The sequence below is a fragment of the Columba livia genome, chromosome 13, assembly GCF_036013475.1.
Source record: "Columba livia isolate bColLiv1 breed racing homer chromosome 13, bColLiv1.pat.W.v2, whole genome shotgun sequence".
Classification (NCBI taxonomy): domain Eukaryota; kingdom Metazoa; phylum Chordata; class Aves; order Columbiformes; family Columbidae; genus Columba; species Columba livia.
The window spans coordinates 564,686-581,857 of record NC_088614.1 but is presented as its reverse complement, the minus strand read 5'-3'; the positions used below and the strand labels follow the sequence as shown (position 1 = coordinate 581,857).

The 17,172-nt window shown below is 43.6% G+C and overlaps 1 protein-coding gene across 3 annotated transcripts in view; it reads left to right on the top strand.

Annotated features, from left to right (window-relative positions):
- ITFG1 (integrin alpha FG-GAP repeat containing 1) overlaps positions 1–17,172 on the top strand; it is a 92,156-nt gene that overhangs the window by 33,474 nt on the left and 41,510 nt on the right. For all 3 annotated transcript variants that reach the window (XM_013367794.3, XM_065028580.1, XM_065028581.1), the window contains exon 9: positions 11,649–11,743. In XM_013367794.3, the coding sequence (XP_013223248.2) occupies positions 11,649–11,743 (95 nt within the window). The remainder of the gene's footprint in view (positions 1–11,648; positions 11,744–17,172) is intronic.

Genomic DNA, 17,172 nt, shown 5'->3' with positions numbered 1-17,172 from the left:
AAATCCACGCAGCAGCTCAATAGTTGTGTACAAGAGTGGCCGTACAGTAATTGGTAGGAGGAAGAAGACTTTGAGTGCAAAGGAGGATGTTGGTTGAGTTCTGCTCGTGTTCATTTTCATGCCAGCACGTTTTGTTCTCCGTTCCTAGAAGAACACCGTATGTGTATCTACATGTAGCCACTATTTCTGTGTGTATTTAGATAGTTCAAAAGGGAGGCATTTATCTTACAGATTCTGCTGCTAGGGAGCTGAAGTTAAAGAAAACACCTTACTAGAAACGGTTTATCAAACTTGAGCATCTCCTTTTTTCAGAAGTGACGAAATAATGATTGTCATAAGTTGAAGGAAATTAAGATCTGATGATTTGCAGTTGGAAATACTAATCTGGCTATCTGTAATGGGCTCTGAAAGAAGTGTCATCGCATGACGAATCAAAACAGCACGATGAGAATGGAAAATGAGATTTATTGGGAGATCGCAGCACCTTGTACCGCAGCAGCTCTTGCTCTGCCGTGGGGCCGCAGCCACCGCACTGGTGGCACTGGGATGCGGCTGCTGGGACATCTTAGCAAAACACCTTGTGTTTCAAAAGGTGACTCTGTCTGACATGATTTCCTGCTTCCAAAAGCTTCATTCAAAATACCCTTTCCAGCCATAAGTATTTACCTGTCATATGAAAAAGGGAGGGAGGTTTGAATAGGATCCTTATTGAGAACCTCCAAAGGCAACTGATTGGGGGAAGGTTTCCTTTCTTAAAGGGAGCAGGTTGAACAATAGCTATCAAGTAGAAATTATTTTAAGTGGAGCTGGAAAAAACACCCCAACAATGAGGTGACTCATGAGTTTGTCACAGATGTTAGTGTAATCTTAGCACCAAACACGCAAATAAGAAAGACTTTTTTTCGCAAAAAATACATGCAGATGTGTGTTTGTACACATGTATATCTGTAAGGTCTACTACATTTCTGTATATATGTATGTGTGTGTATATTTTAGTGGAAAAATATGTGAAAGCAGGTGTGTATATATCGATATACTTATGGTAATAAGTGTAGACTATGTCAAAATTGGAACCTCAAAAATAAGTAGCACCTTTACATGATAGCAATGATTTTCACATTAACCTGACCAAAGGACAGGGAACAACTGACACATTTGCATCGCCCTTTTACAAATAAATCAGAAGTGCTTTGTGACATATTTATTCCAAATGGCATTTCAACTGATTAAAGTGAGCAGAACTGGGCACTAGAGAGTTCCGCACTTATTTGGCTGACACGTTGCTCCAAACAAGTGAGAGCTCTTCATGATTACTTTTGCTATTCTTCTCGTGTCACTATGGTAATTGCAGCACTGTGGTTGCTATAGCAAAAATGATTAGTCCTCCGTTGTTGTTATCTGTGTGCTCGCGGAGGCGCTTCGCGAGATCTGCTCCTGCTGTCTGTGGAGGAGATCATAGATGGTGGCTAGAATCCTGATAAAGAATTGCAATTATAAAGACTTCTAGTAATTGTCACTTAAAATAGTGGGAAATTTTGGATTTGCTAAAGAAATTTAAGGGTTTGCGTGGGACTCACTGAAAATCACCAATATTTCTTAGTGACGAGATGAATGGGAAGCATGTTTTGGAAACACAAACCTGCTGGTTTTTCATTACTTTGAAGATTAATGAAATGTCTTTGAAGCAGTGACCCAGAAGCAATTGGTATAGCATATTGTGCTGTTTATACAGTCTATTGATGCGTTTTTATAGGAAATAATTGTTAGAACTGCAGTTCAGCTATGGTTCAGTTAGATAGTGGAGATTGCTAAATCATCCTTGGTGATATCTGGTCTAAGTATGGAAAAGTTTGGTTAATCAGTCATTGGTTTTGCTGAGTGCAGGCAAACAATTTGCTGCGGCCCATAGCGAACTAGATCGTGCTGTCCTCAGTCAATCCAACATGGCTCTCGCTCTCGTAAGGTCTCATTTAACTGGCTCCACCTCGGCTCTTCTACTCACCGTGGGTTTTCGTTGCTGCCGCTGAGTCTTCTCTGTGTAGCCTTTGCTCATTTAGGAAACCTGTGTTTATTCCCCCTGTACAAACTAATTTACCTGTTCACAAAGCACAGATCGGGGTTGTGGAAGTTCTATCCAAGTCTTTCAGCGACCTGAACTCCCATTTTTCTCATATTTAAAATCCAGTTATCCAACTAATCCTAAAAGTCTTCTCTGTTCTACTCCCCACCAAGTAATTGAACAGTTCCATGTATGTTAAATACTTGTGTGAAATGTGATAGAAATTAGAATTTTTATTGTATTAAATGGTAGCTCATTATTGTGAGTTAATTATGTTTAAACAGGATAACGAAGTGCTAACCTTTGGGGTATTTTTAAAGCCATTCATTGTGCTGTGCACAAATGCATTTTGGAGAAAGGTTTTTGTTTAAAGTAGAGTTTATGATCCCGCAGCTGATGGCTCTTCTGCCTGCAGCTGCATTGCAATTTTGTAGCTTTTAATTTTGTGTATCAGCTTAGGTTTAACATTGGAATTTCTTTAGTTTTTTCCTTCTCTTCAGAATGTCGCATCCTCAGAAGGAGTAGCTATGATTCAAAGGAAAGCTTCAATGATGCATGTCAGTAAATAACCCCTTTACAATCATCGAATCCCGTGTTGTCAGGGGCCACAGGGATCACCTGGCCCAACCTTTCCTGGCACAAGCCCGGTCTGGCCAAGCTGGCCCAGCCCCTGTCCAGCTGCATCTTCCAAGTGCCCCATGTTGGGAACCCCCCACTGCCCCGGGGAGACGATTCCGAGGGCTGATTGTTCTCATGGGGAAAAGTTTCCCTGCATGTCAATGGGAATCTCCCCAGGAGTAACTTGTCCCCATCGCCCCGCGGCTTTTCCACACACTCCTTGTCCAACCGGATCTGCAGCTGATTCACAGCCTCCTTTAGATACCGGCACACGGCGCTGAGTGTCCCCTCAGCCCTTTTGCTCTGGACAAGCCCCTCTTCAGCCGCCTTGGATCATCTCCAGCCTCTCCAGGTCACTGTGGGCGGCTATCCCCAAGTGTCTTTAAAGCCGTTGTCCCATCTGTTGCTCCTGCAGGCAGAACGTGGATTCTCTAAGAACCTTCACGCTCAGGAGGACAACGCTGCTGTGTTTGAAACGCTCGACCTGTGAGGAAAACTGTTCTTGCTGTGATAGTTTGGGAGTGTATTAGAAGGGGGATGGTTAGTATGGCGAGAGAGGTTCTCCTGCCCCTCTGCTCTGCCCTGGGGAGACCACACCTGGAATATTGTGTCCAGCTGTGGCCCCTCAGTTCCAGCAGGACAGGGAACTGCTGCAGAGAGTCCAGCGCAGCCACCAAGACGCTGAAGGGAGTGGAGCATCTCCCGTGTGAGGAAAGGCTGAGGGAGCTGGGGCTCTGGAGCTGGACAAGAGGAGACTGAGGGGGGACTCATTCCTGGGGATCAAGATGGAAAGGGGCAGTGTCAGGAGGATGGAGCCAGGCTCTTCTGGTGACAACCAGTGACAGGACAAGGGGCAATGGGTGCAAACTGGAACACAGGAGGTTCCACTGAAAGGTGAGAAGCAACTTGTTTGGGGTGAGGGTGGCAGAGCCTGGCCCAGGCTGCCCAGGGGGGTTGTGGAGTCTCCTTCTGTGCAGACATTCCAACCCGCCTGGACACCTTCCTGTGTAACCTCATCTGGGTGTTCCTGCTCCATGGGGGGATTGCACTGGATGAGCTTTCCAGGGCCCTTCAACCCCTGACACTCTGGGATTCTGTGTGAAAAATATAAAAGCTGGTGGCGAATAAAGAATTCAGAGTGACTTTAGATAAGGAAGAAGTTGTTTTAGTAACAGATGCACTTCAGTTCATCTGAAACAGCAGTTCATAGAGACATGCCAAGTTAATTGCCAATTGTGCTTTGAGTCCATGGAATTGTACTTAGAAGCTAAATCTGTGTTATTTGTTAATTACATTTTAGCAATGCTGTTCAGTGATACCTTTTCAACTTAATGTTAGTTCTATTTTTTTAATTTCTATAATTTTTGACAGTTCTTTCTAGAAAAAGATCCTGTACCGAGGCTTAAGGCCATAGCTGTGTTACTCCTTTGCAGTTTCTTTACAAAAGCCAACCAAATAAACAAAAAAACACACTAAAAAAACCTCAGCAACCAACCAAAGTGTAAATTCGTGGTCGTTATACCCAGATCATGTCCCTCTGCACTGCATCCCGTCTGAATGCCTCGGTATCTCCATCACCCCTTTCTGCAGTCATGGTGTGGATCTGGAATAGGGCAGACGTGAAGCTGAAGCAATTGTGGAAGTCCACATAGGAAACTTTAGAATCCAGTGATCTCCAATTCTTTCAAACTCCTCTTTGACCCCTTCAGGGGATTATTTTGCTCTTGCTGACAAATGCCAACATCTTCTGTGGAAAAAAAAAATGATGTTGCATTCATACATTAAGAATTACTTTGCTTTCTTTCCAGTAATAACATCAGAGGAGTGATGTGTGTGCCACTTGCTTATTCATTCTTTGTTGAACAACTTCATTGCCTCGGGACTGTATTTTTCTTTGTTCGTAGTTATTATAGCTAGAACTCTCAACCCAGGTTTAGTCACACAAGTGGGTTTCTTTATTAAGTGTTATCCCCTTCATTTGTTAACATGGGATGGTTTAATGCCATCTGAGCTCTCTAAATGTGTAACATTAGATAGTTCAAGCTGCATGGTCAGGTTTTGTAGTTTCTGATTTAACAACATGGGATGGTTGGAACTCGGAGTTTTCAGCATAAGCTACAGCAGGGATTTCGGTGCTGCTTGTTTCTTTGCAGAGGATTCTCATTTTGTACTTCACCGAATTCCTTTTTCCATCTGAGCTGGTGTCTCTCTGTGCCGTTTGCTGACACATCACGTTGAAATGCTGTTCCTGCGGGGGAGCCGAGAACGTGGATCCTTCGAAGGACACAGACAGACTCAAAGTCAGAATCAATTTAATGCGTAGGAGAATGTTAAAAGGGCTTCTTTACTGCCCACAGAACTTTGCACTACCTGTCAGAGCTCTTTGCATCTGGTTTTTGAAGTTGTGATTCACTTTTTCTAAAAACAACTGACAACGATTCTTTTAATAATGTGTAATTATCTTGGTAATTCATGATAATTGTCTCTGTCATGAATACCTAAAGGCAGAGAGTGACAAAAGGATTCTAATCACTTTATTACTTCAGAAGATAAATTTAAGATAATCAGCCCTCAAACAGACCTTTGTTGTGTTTGAATATCCAGCTCAGTGCTGGTGGGTTCAGTTGTCTTGCCAGCCCCAGAAGGGAATAGTCCTGGGCACTATAACAGGGCCTTTTCCTCCTTATTTTCTTGCTATTCTTTAGAAATTGAAATAAAAGGCTCGTGACAAAGGAGAAGGAAAACTGTGCAAAGCCATGAGGGAGAGATTTGAGCAATCTGCATGTATGGAGAAATAAAAAGCATATAAAGCTTCATCAGCATGGATTGTATTGAACAAGAGATGCCTTATACTTGTGTGGAATTTAAATTAACAGCAGCAAAAAACTTCTTGGCTCTTATTGTACCACGTTGAGGACATTTTTTCTCACCTTTTTGAAGGGAAGTGGGAAAGCGGCACCGACAGGAGGTGTGTGATAACACAGGGAGCGGCTGGCTCAGAATGGGTGTTTTCAGCAGAGAACGGTGGCTCCCGAGGCAGGAGGACTGTGTGCTATACGAAGGTTCTTGCTTTTATGTAGCATCATGTTCAGAGTTACGAAAGCCTGACCGTTGTCATTGTCTTTGCCTGCTTAGTTCGTTTATTTCTATTTGCCAAAAAACAGCTGCTTTTTATTTAACACAGCTGTAATAAGTAATAATAACTAGCCTGTCATCTCAAAAAAAGAAAAAGATTAAATTTTTGTTTTTAACGGAGCAGAAATACGATTACACTGCAGCAGAACTACATAGCTGTTTGAAGTGAAAGGATTGGGATCATACACCCACCAAAAGCTGATTTGCTCCTCATAACTACAACTTTATCTTGCTGTACTACAAACCCGGTCTGAACTGAGTGCTCGTGGTACTTGCACTTTCCCCGGGTTCTGTTTTTCTTTCAAAGCTTGTGCTGGAAAGTACATTGAACAAGCGTGTGCAATGAACATGGTTGCAAAATACCACTTTTCTGACACCTCTTTCTTAGTTTTTAAAGGAATTTGTAGTTTGGGATTGAGGTTTGTTGCCCATGTTGTCCCTTCAGCATCTTGGTGGCTGCGCTGGACTCTCTGCAGCAGTTCCCTGTCCTGCTGGAACTGAGGGGCCACAACTGGACACAATATTCCAGGTGTGGTCTCCCCAGGGCAGAGCAGAGGGGCAGGAGAACCTCTCTGACCTACTGACCACCCCCTTCTAACCCACCCCAGGTACCATTGGCTTCCTGGCCACAAGGGCCCAGTGCTGGCTCATGGTCACCCTGCTGTCCCCAGGACCCCCAGGTCCCTTTCCCCTACACTGCTCTGCAACAGCTCGTTCCCAGCTTCTACTGGAACCTGGGGCTGTTCTTGTTGGTTGGTGTTGGGGGTTGTTGTCACCTCTGAATATCTCTGAATTGAGACTGAAACCAAGCGTGAGGTTCAGAGAGTCGGCCCTGGAGGTCCCGGTCCGTGTGTGGTCAGTGGGGCTGAGGAGCTGCTGGGTGTGGGTGTGCAGGACCCGCAGAGTTCCGCCACGGGCCGGGATTGCAGCAGGTGCTCAAGACTGGGACTCACAGGTGGATTAAGAATGAATTATTTTCTTTCAAAACCGGAAAAGCCGCTGTATCGATTTGTTGGTTTCACATAGTGCCTTTGCAAAAGCTTCAGAAATACATTGTATTTCTAGTCATTACAGATGAGGGCACTTAAAAACGGCAATGAGTGTGAGACAGACTGTTGGCTTTGTGCTTAGGGCTGGGATTTGGGACGTTTTCTTTTCTTTGCCTTTTTGAACAAAGATTGACGCAAGGTTTATGTTTAAATAAATTATTTTACAGTTTTAGCCAATAGTCTAGGTGGGGTTTATCCTTATTCCTTTTTATTTTTGTCAAAAATGATGACTGCTGCAGTTGATTCATAAAATAGGTGTTCCTGTTTTTGACAATCTCTGACTTTTCTTCAGAAAATTGCTGTAGATTGAGTAACCTCAGCAGCAGAAGACAGATCTGTACATTGTAAGATGTGCATTAGGAATAAAAACTAGAGAAGAAACAAGATATAATAGTATTCTAGAGATGAAGAATGTTGGGCTTTCCTTCTTGTGATCGCCACTTTTCTGAAATACAGTATTTAGTTAATTGTAGGTTTTCTTAAACTACTTCACTATGACTCAAGATACTCTTATTTCGTTGACGTCCCACTTCCAGCTTCATTCTCATTGTTGGTGCTTCACTTGATGCCTTTCAAGTTCAAAATGTGTTTTACCTGCTCTACAGTATGAATACATAGCTAACCCTTTCTTTTGGATGAAAAATTCACAGAATCCCAGAGTGTCAGGGGTTGAAGGGCCCTGGAAAGCTCATCCAGTGCAATCCCCCCATGGAGCAGGAACACCCAGATGAGGTTACACAGGAAGGTGTCCAGGCGGGTTGGAATGTCTGCACAGAAGGAGACTCCACAACCCCCCTGGGCAGCCTGGGCCAGGCTCTGCCACCCTCACCCCCAACAAGTTGCTTCTCACCTTTCAGTGGAACCTCCTGTGTTCCAGTTTGCACCCATTGCCCCTTGTCCTGTCACTGGTTGTCACCAGAAGAGCCTGGCTCCATCCTCCTGACACTCCCCCTTTCCATATTGATCCCCAGGAATGAGTCCCCCCTCAGTCTCCTCTTGTCCAGCTCCAGAGCCCCAGCTCCCTCAGCCTTTCCTCACACGGGAGATGCTCCACTCCCTTCAGCATCTTGGTGGCTGCGCTGGACTCTCTCCAGCAGTTCCCTGTCCTGCTGGAACTGAGGGGCCACAGCTGGACACAATATTCCAGGTGTGGTCTCCCCAGGGCAGAGCAGAGGGGCAGGAGAACCTCTCTGACCTACTGACCACCCCCTTCTAACCCACCCCAGGTACCATTGGCTTCCTGGCCACAAGGGCCCAGTGCTGGCTCATGGTCACCCTGCTGTCCCCAGGACCCCCAGGTCCCTTTCCCCTACGCTGCTCTCTAATAGGTCATTCCCCAACTTACACTGGAACCTGGGGTTGTTCCTGCCCAGATTCAAGACTCTGCACTTGCCCTTGTTACATTTCATTAAATTTCTCCCCGCCCAGCTCTCCAGCCTGTCCAGGTCTCTGATGGCAGCACAGCTTCCAGTGTCACCACTCCTCCCAGCTTGGTGTCATCAGCAAACCTGCTGACAGTCACTCTATTCCCTCATCCAAGTCATTGATGAATATATTGAATAACACCGGCCCCAGCACTGCCCCCTGAGGCACTGCACTGGATACAGGCCTCAACTGGACTCTGCCCTTATTAATCTCTTACTAATTTCTCAATATATTACTGACCATAGCCTACAAGTTCCATCACGCTTTACGGCACTGTAAGAAATGCTTTCTCAGCCTGCCAAATTGTATTTCTATGCAGCTGAACCTCCTTTTAGGATATTTATATATCTGAGCAGCCCAGGCCAGAGAAACCCAGTGAGGTCGCAACCAGAAGACAAATGAACACAGCAGCTGGTGAACATGACCGGTCTGGAATCAGCACCAACTCTGACACGAGCTGTTTAGAACAGGAATAAAGTACTGCTTAGATTGCAGGCTTTTTCTCAGCTTGAACTGGGAGAAACTGTTTAATTTGCAAATTACAACCTATGGAAATACTGAAGGCTTTGCTAGAAGAGAATGAATTTCAGAGATGCGGGTGTTTTGCAAAATATAAAATTTAAATTAAGCCCTAATCTTCTAATCACATTTCTACAGAAGTTTCAGTACAAAGTCATTTTAGAAGTTTTTCAATAACGCACGAGGACAAAGAACCTTCCAATACAAACTTATTTTCCTGCTCTGTGTTAGTTAGAAAGGGACAAGGACACTCTTATTTTAAATTATGCTATGTTTGATTCTACTTAAACAGCAAACATTCATCTTATGCTGATAACTTAGCTTGATAGCCTTGATAATTAATGTGCCGCATGTTGACAAGAACCTATGTAGCTGTGAAGAAAAACGAAACTACTAATGGGCGGTCAGAAGGACGGAACTGTCACAGAATCAGATACAAAGCCACCACCTTGCTGGTGTTCTACAGAAATTGCAAGTTTAAGAGTAAGATTTTATTAATATTATTCATTACAATCAAAGAATGATCAGAAGGTAAGTGTGCGTCAAACAACATACCTGAAAATAACAATAATAATAACTGAAAATAGTATGATACATATTCCCTATAAGAAGGACACAGTTTCCCCAACTCCTTTGACCAGAACCTACAGGTCCATTCTGTAACTTTTATTACAGGCTCATGTTTTCAGTTGCAACTTCTCTTCAGGTCTGTGTGACGCGTATTTAAGAATCCGATAGTTAAAAAATAAATATGTAATATAAAAGAAAAATTTGTTGGGAATTATAATAGTTTTAAGAGAAAAGTTCATCTTTAAAATAAATTTAGTCAAGAGAAATCTTGAGGACAGGGAGTCCGAGCGGCCGTTCTTAAGCTCACCTAGATCTCAATTTATTGCCGTATCCACCCTCCAGAAGTTTTTCAGATAAAGGTATCCAGGTTGTTTTTTTACACTTTGTGCTCAGCTGAATTTAACAATAACAAACAATAAACATCTTAGTGCAGTGAATTAGTATGATTACATTTGTCTTAAGGATAGATGCTTTGGTGCAGTACCCAATTTACACAGAAATTACTTCCTGACATTTATTTGTCATACCTGATGTTTAAAGTACAGTTGCAAGTATTTTACCTGTTATGTGCTTAACAAAGAGATTAATTTTGAAATTCAGGTATTTATTTAGACATAATTAAAAATTGGTTTTATATGAATAAGAATTGTGCCTCTTATTGCTGACTACCAGAATGGCCAAGAAGAGAATAACAAAAGAAAACCGAACAATTAAAGCAGCCAACTTTCCAACAAATATTTGTAACATTTACAGCATATGTGATAACTGGCACTTTATAAATCTGCCTCGCTGAAGAACTTCATAACTGTTTGAATGATGATGGCAGAGCGGTGGACGTGATCTACCTTGCCTTGAGTAAGGCATCTGACACAGTGTCCCACAGCATCCTCACAGCTGAACTGAGGGAGTGCGGTCTGGACGATCGGGTGGTGAGGACGAGTGTGAACTGGCTGAAGGGAAGAGGCCAGAGAGTCGTGGTCAATGGGGCAGAGTCCAGTTGAGGCCTGTATCCAGTGCAGTGCCTCAGGGGTCAGTGCTGGGGCCGGTGTTATTCGATATATTCATCATCTCCCGTGTGAGGAAAGGCTGAGGGAGCTGGGGCTCTGGAGCTGGACAAGAGGAGACTGAGGGGGGACTCATTCCTGGGGATCAATATGGAAAGGGGGAGTGTCAGGAGGATGGAGCCAGGCTCTTCTGGTGACAACCAGTGACAGGACAAGGGGCAATGGGTGCAAACTGGAACACAGGAGGTTCCACTGAAAGGTGAGAAGCAACTTGTTGGGGGTGAGGGTGGCAGAGCCTGGCCCAGGCTGCCCAGGGAGGTTGTGGAGTCTCCTTCTGTGCAGACATTCCAACCCGCCTGGACACCTTCCTGTGTAACCTCATCTGGGTGTTCCTGCTCCATGGGGGGATTGCACTGGATGAGCTTTCCAGGGCCCTTCCAACCCTTGACACTCTGGGGTTCTGTGATTGGGTGGCTTTGGCAGATCTGGTTTGTGTGTATTAGATAGAGATTTCATCAAGCAACTTTAAAAAATGTGCTTAAAATATTAATTCCAAGCTCCTCAGAACTCTATGGACTAAAGGGCAATTTGATGAATTATTTTCCGGCAGCGGGAGCTTTGGTTTCCCAGGCTGGGCAGGGCCTGTCCCTCCTCCCAGCCACGCAGGGCTGGGTATTTCGTACATTTATTTATTATGTTGTTTTTAAACATATATTTATAGAGATATCATTTTCTACATATTGCATAATACATTATATATATATATATGTAATATTATGTACTCTATATGCGAGGGCAGGCTGGGATCACAGAGATCTCCCCCAGAGAAGATAATGAGCACTAAATAGTTTTGGGTTTTATTCCGTTATATGCTCAGTGTATCAGAATTCTAGATGTATATAGACATTGCTCATTTAAACAATAAACAGTCCTTATTCTACTAAAGGCTTTGAAAATACATGGATTAGAGAGCATTTTTGATAACCTGTAAATGACTCAGATTTGCCTCATTCCGTAGGCCTGGAATCCCTTAGCCGGTGTGTTAGTCAACTTCCCACTGCTCTTTTTATCTTATGTTACAGATTAATGTATTACAGGGGAGCTCACGATTCTTAGTCTTGCTGACAGCACAAGCGTTTAAAACTACTTCAGGAAATTCAATAAGTTTCTATGGTACACTTGTGATGGTAGATTTACATTAAAGGGAACTTCCTCCCCAGCTAAACACGGGGATCGAGTAAGGTTTGTTGTTTTTTTTCTCTTTGACAGATGGGGATGGACAAAGTGAACATTTATTACCAGTCTGTGAAGATGCAAAATGTCAAAAAAGTGCCATCTACTTAACTAAGCCGGGATTGGATCAGGTATCGTGAGTCTGGAATTGCAAAGACAAAGGAAAACGTTGTGCTTCATGAAATAATGGGAAACAGGAAAATGTTTTTTCATGAGAGAAAAATGAAACTGCCTCACCTGTAGTTATTGCATATGAGACATTTTTATTTATTTACTTATTTATTGCCTATCTAAAAAAAATCTATGGGTTTGGTGGAAGAGGTTGCATACCTAGAATTCTATATAATGGATAATTCTACCCAAGAAAATTATGGATGTTTCTGATCTGTCACTTTCTTGATTGCAAACCGCTGCATTCTAAACACCATAACTGCTCTGGCATGAGCTGATTAACAAGGTTTGTGTTCAGAGTTCGAAACAGACCTGTTCAGTTTAAGTTAGGGAGTTATTTTATAGTTAGTGTTACATATATGTATATGTATATATATTTATACACACACCCACCCCCATAACAAGTTGAACCAGACCACAGTTCTTAACCCTTGGTTCTGCTGTGTCTTTGCTTGTTCTAAATGAAGTACGTTTCCAATGCCGTATGAAGACTTGCTCAGGCTCTCTATCTTCAGGACTGGTTTTCTATTTAACTATTTCAGCTTCATTTGTTCACAATGCTACTTGTTTTGAGAGACGTGGTCATAATTAACATAATGGATCGTTATATATTCATTTATTTTAAAGTGTGTGCTAATCTAATTATTTACAGTGCCCTGCTTTATAATAAAGTTACGCTTTAAAATAAATGAACCTAACATTTGTTTGATGCCATAATAAATGTTTTTACTAACCTCATGCGAACCTAAGGGCCAAGGTGACCTATAAAGAACTTGCTCAGAGCTGATAGCAAAACCCATTTTAATGTACTTCCAAAAATGTGTAACGAATGCCATACCTGTTTCTAACCAGGTTATGAGTTACTGATTATTCCTTTACTGACAAATTGAAAGTAGGTTATTTTTGTGTAAGTAGTGCCCTTTCTGATGGCTATTTCAGAATTTCTAGGTGAACATACTGTTTGCTTGAGGAAGAGTCGGTGCTTTGTGAAAGTGTTTCTTGTTACCGTCTGCAGCCCAAGTTTATAGTGTGGGTTTTCTCTTTCAAAGACTCGGGATTTCTAGAACACAGGCTCTAGCATTCTTTCCTACTAGCAAAAAACCACTCAGTTGGAAAGCCCACAGTTCCCAGTCGGTTTAGGAAGTCTAACCGGGATGGAGTATACCCCGTCGGTGTAAGAAAGAGCGAGTACCTCTAAATCTGGCAACGTGTCTCTCTCAGCCATCTGATCTTGGCCGCCCTGTCTGTAGAAATGTGTTTTCCTGGGCACGCTGGGGTGGATGCTTGTGGGGTGGGGTTTTCTGCGTGAATTCCCTGGGAACACAGAGCAGGGACAATGGATGGTAGCGGTGCTGGATACACGGTCTGACAGCAGAGTTTGCGTAAAGGCAGCAGGTGCTCTGTGCGTGATCCTGGTCCCAGGGGGACATGGGCTGGTGTAACAGGTGACGCTGATTAAATCACTGCTGAGTACTTGGAGTGCTCCTGTGTCAGAAAGACAACTGCTCTTCAGCTCTACACCTAGTTCTTCGCCCTTGATAATACAAGAAGGAAAAGACATTCTGCTCAAATAAATTGGAGACAAATAGCAGGTGCTGTGGGAGAGCCAGGGCTGGTACCTGCGGGCAGCGGTGACGGGCACCGTGCCAAAGGAAAGTGCTGTTAGTTGTTGCTTGTGGTGGGTTTCTAGAAGAAACTGGTGCAGGAGTGGCAGAGGAAGGTGTGGGTCAATTTGCAGGATATCAGAATGTCCTGGTTTTGTTAAAAACAAGTTTCTCCTAAAGTGAATTAGCCTGTCAGCTAAAGCTTCATATCAGCTGCATTTTCCTGGAGAACCAGATACATGTTTTGGTAAACACAGCAATGGAATGTGAAGTTATTGATAATCTTGGATGGATGTCTTGCGAGAGGGGCGACGAGAAACAGGTGACCAAGAGACTGACCAACTGTGTATAACATCCCATTCATGTGATACTTCATATAAAAGTGGGAGATCACGAGGATCTCGTCCCTTTTGTCCCTTTTCCTTATGGCGACATTAGCAGAGGACCTTGCGAGTCGTCCCTGTGAACTGAGGCCAGTGACAGACTGAATCCAGCTCCGGTTGGCTGCAGAGTCCAGTCCAGGACTTTGGTTGCCGGCTCTGCAGTTGCTGGGACTTTCCAGATTGGTTTTGTATATTTTGTGCTATTTTCTCTATTTTATCAGTAGCATTAGTAAAACATTTTTAATGTTTCCAGCTCTCTTCTCTGTCCTTCTTTCCCTCCCGATCGCCTGTGCTGAGTGGGAAGGGAGGAGAGGGAGCAGAAAAATGGGGAAGTGGTGGGGAGAGGAGGTTAACAATACATCTGCCAGGGTTTGATTGTCACCCCGCAACTGAAACCCTCGACACAGAATTTTTCCGAAGCAGAGTCGTCTATGGGAGCCTGCTCGGGAGCAACACTGCACCTGCACACTTTGTCTGTTCCTTCATTTCAATTTTTCTTGTGTACAGGTCGACTGTTTACAAGTACATCAGGTTTTAACATACCACTTCTGATACTCATCAGTATATTTAATTTTTATATTTCATTTAGAAATCTCACTGTGTAGTTTCAATTTCAAAATCATTTCCAAGGTAATGACATTTGAGTTAAAAAATGAGGAGCCAAATGTTGCCATTTTTCTTTGAAAAGTGAAGAAACCAATAGATTCTCATCCCGCTGCAAAAAAAGTATTTAGAAGTATTAAGAATTACCTAGAAACTTTAAAGCCATTTTCCCCATATATTTTTGGAATGTCTTTTTAATAAAAAATGATGGTGTCAAACGGCATGCGATGATTAATTGCTCTGGCCTAACCTTTTTAAATAATTAAATCTAGAATAGTCTTTTCTCGCACTCTTATACTCCTCTAGAGGTGATGGAGCTTTTTATTCTGAAGGATTTTATCTTTTCCATTCTGAAACAGTGGAAAGTATCCATTTCTTCATTCATGTAGCTGCAGTTTTCCCCACATGGCACCTGGCTCCTTCAGGTAGAAATCTATTCAAACATGTTACTTCCCATATTTATTTGGAAGTGACACGTTTTATTTTCATTGATTCCAGTGTTTGTGAGATCAGATGCTTTCCCTTGCCGAACCGGCGGGTCGTTATGGGGATCCTACAGGAAACAGAGAGGTTGCAAGTGATGGGAAAAGATGCTCTATATCCATTATCTCTGTCTGGTTTTTGTGGCAGGGTTGTGTGGTTTGGGGATTTGTGTGTGTGTAGGAGCATAGCTAAGAAGTCTGGTTCCAGATTTTTATATTTTATTTTAAGAAACTTAACTGATCTGAGGTCTGAAAGATCACGAATTAGGTGACTATTTTGCCTGTGGTAACTGGACCTGGCTCCGTCCTTCCTGCTTGGTTGCTGCGACATTTGACGAGACCGAATGAGAAGCAGCTCAGGCAGTTCCGTGGTGGCGTGCGGTGCTTTGGGACGAAACGCAGAGCGATCGCAGACACGCGTCTCAAGAAGTTGCGCTTCTCAAACTCTTTGTGGCAGTGTCAGGGCTGTCCTGGGAGCTCCTTTGGTGTCCATCTGCAGTGCATTTCTCACACTGGCTTTGGCACAGCTGGATGGCTCCTGGAAAGCCAAGCGCATCTAGGAGAATTATTTGAAGGATGATCTTTCACTGCAAGTTCGAATGCATTTAACCATTTAATCTTTTGAAGTGTTAAAAATATCTCAGATAAAATTTCTTCTTTTGGATGATGGAGCAAAAGTGAAGACCAACAAAAGGAATGTGAGTGACTTAAGGAGATACAGACCTACTAAAATTTGAAAAGCATGTGAGTGTCTCCATAGCAACAGAAGAGTTGCTGTCGGATCTGGAGCAGCAGCTCATATGCTCATGTAGACTGTGGCAGGTGGTAGGACACCGACTTCTGTGTATCCACCTGCAATAGCTATAGATTCACATCTCTAAGTTCTGAAAATCAGACTTTCTCCCTGAAACTTGTTTTAAAGTACTGTTTACTGTAGAAGCTGTCTATATTATTATATTCTTAGAGATGACTAATCTCTCTTTAAATTTTGCCAAGTATTCAATATGAATTTTCATTTGTTTCCTGAGGCAAGCAGTATCATTTCAGTCCCCTCGCTTGAGAGTTTCTGTGTGGGCTTGATGATTCATCTAACCTTTCTGTGTACAATAGAAAGGTTAAGGCTTTATTCCTTTATCGATCTAGCAGCTCTGAAGTGGAACACGGCAACACGTCCTCCAGCAACCCACAGACCTTTGTGGTGTGGTTCTCCAGGCTGGAGGGGCCCGTCTGCCAGCACCGCTTATCAGCTGCGCTTGGGCACTCATAGAAGTTTTTCCTCATTCCTTTGTAGCAGTTTAAAGTGGGGCGATTGCAGCTGCTGTAATTTTCATAAATCTCTTTCTTGTTCAGGTTGTGCTGCCTGGAGAGGAGAAGGCTCTGGGGAGACCTTAGTGCAGCCTTTCTGGACTTAAAAGGGGCCAATAGGAAGGATGGGGACAGACTTTTGAGCAGGGCCTGTTGTGATAGTAATGGAACGGCTTGTCCTTGGTGCCATCTCCAGGCGTATCAAGGATAAGAGGGTTATTAGGGGCAGTCAGCATGGCTTTACCAAGGGTAAGTCATGCTTGACCAACCTCATAGCCTTTTATGAGAATGTAACAAAGTGGATGGATGATGGCAGAGCGGTGGATGTGGTCTACCTTGACTTCAGTAAAGCCTTTGACACAGTCTCCCACAGCATCCTCACAGCTAAGTTGAGGAGGTGTGGTCTAGACAATAGAGTAGTGAGGTGGGTTGCAAACTGGCTTAAGGAGAGAAGCCAGAGAGTGGTAGTCAATGGTGCGGAGTCTAGTTGGAGGCCAGTATCTAGCACAGTGTCTCGGGTCAGTACTGGGGCCGGTATTATTCAATATATTCATTAACAATTTGGACAAGGGAGTTTGCTGGTGACACCAAGCTGGGAGGAGTGGCTGACACGGGAAGCTGTGCTGCCATCAGAGACCTGGACAGGCTGGAGAGCTGGGCAGGGAATAACCTGATGAAATTTAGCAAGGGAAACTGTAGAGTCCTGCATCTGGGCAGGAACAACCCCAGGTTCCAGTATAGGTTGGGAAATTACATATTAGAGAGCAGTGTAGGGGAAAGGGACCTGGGGGTCCTGGTGGACAACAGGATGACCATGAGCCAGCACTGGGCCCTTGTGGCCAGGAAGGCCAATGGCATCCTGGGGTGTATTACAAGGGGGGTGGTCAGTAGATCGAGAGAGGTTCTCCTTCCCCTCTACTCCACCCTGGTGAGACCACATCTGGAATATTGTGTCCAGTTGTGGTCCCTCAGTTCAAGAAGGACAGGGAACTGCTGGAGAGGGTCCAGCGTA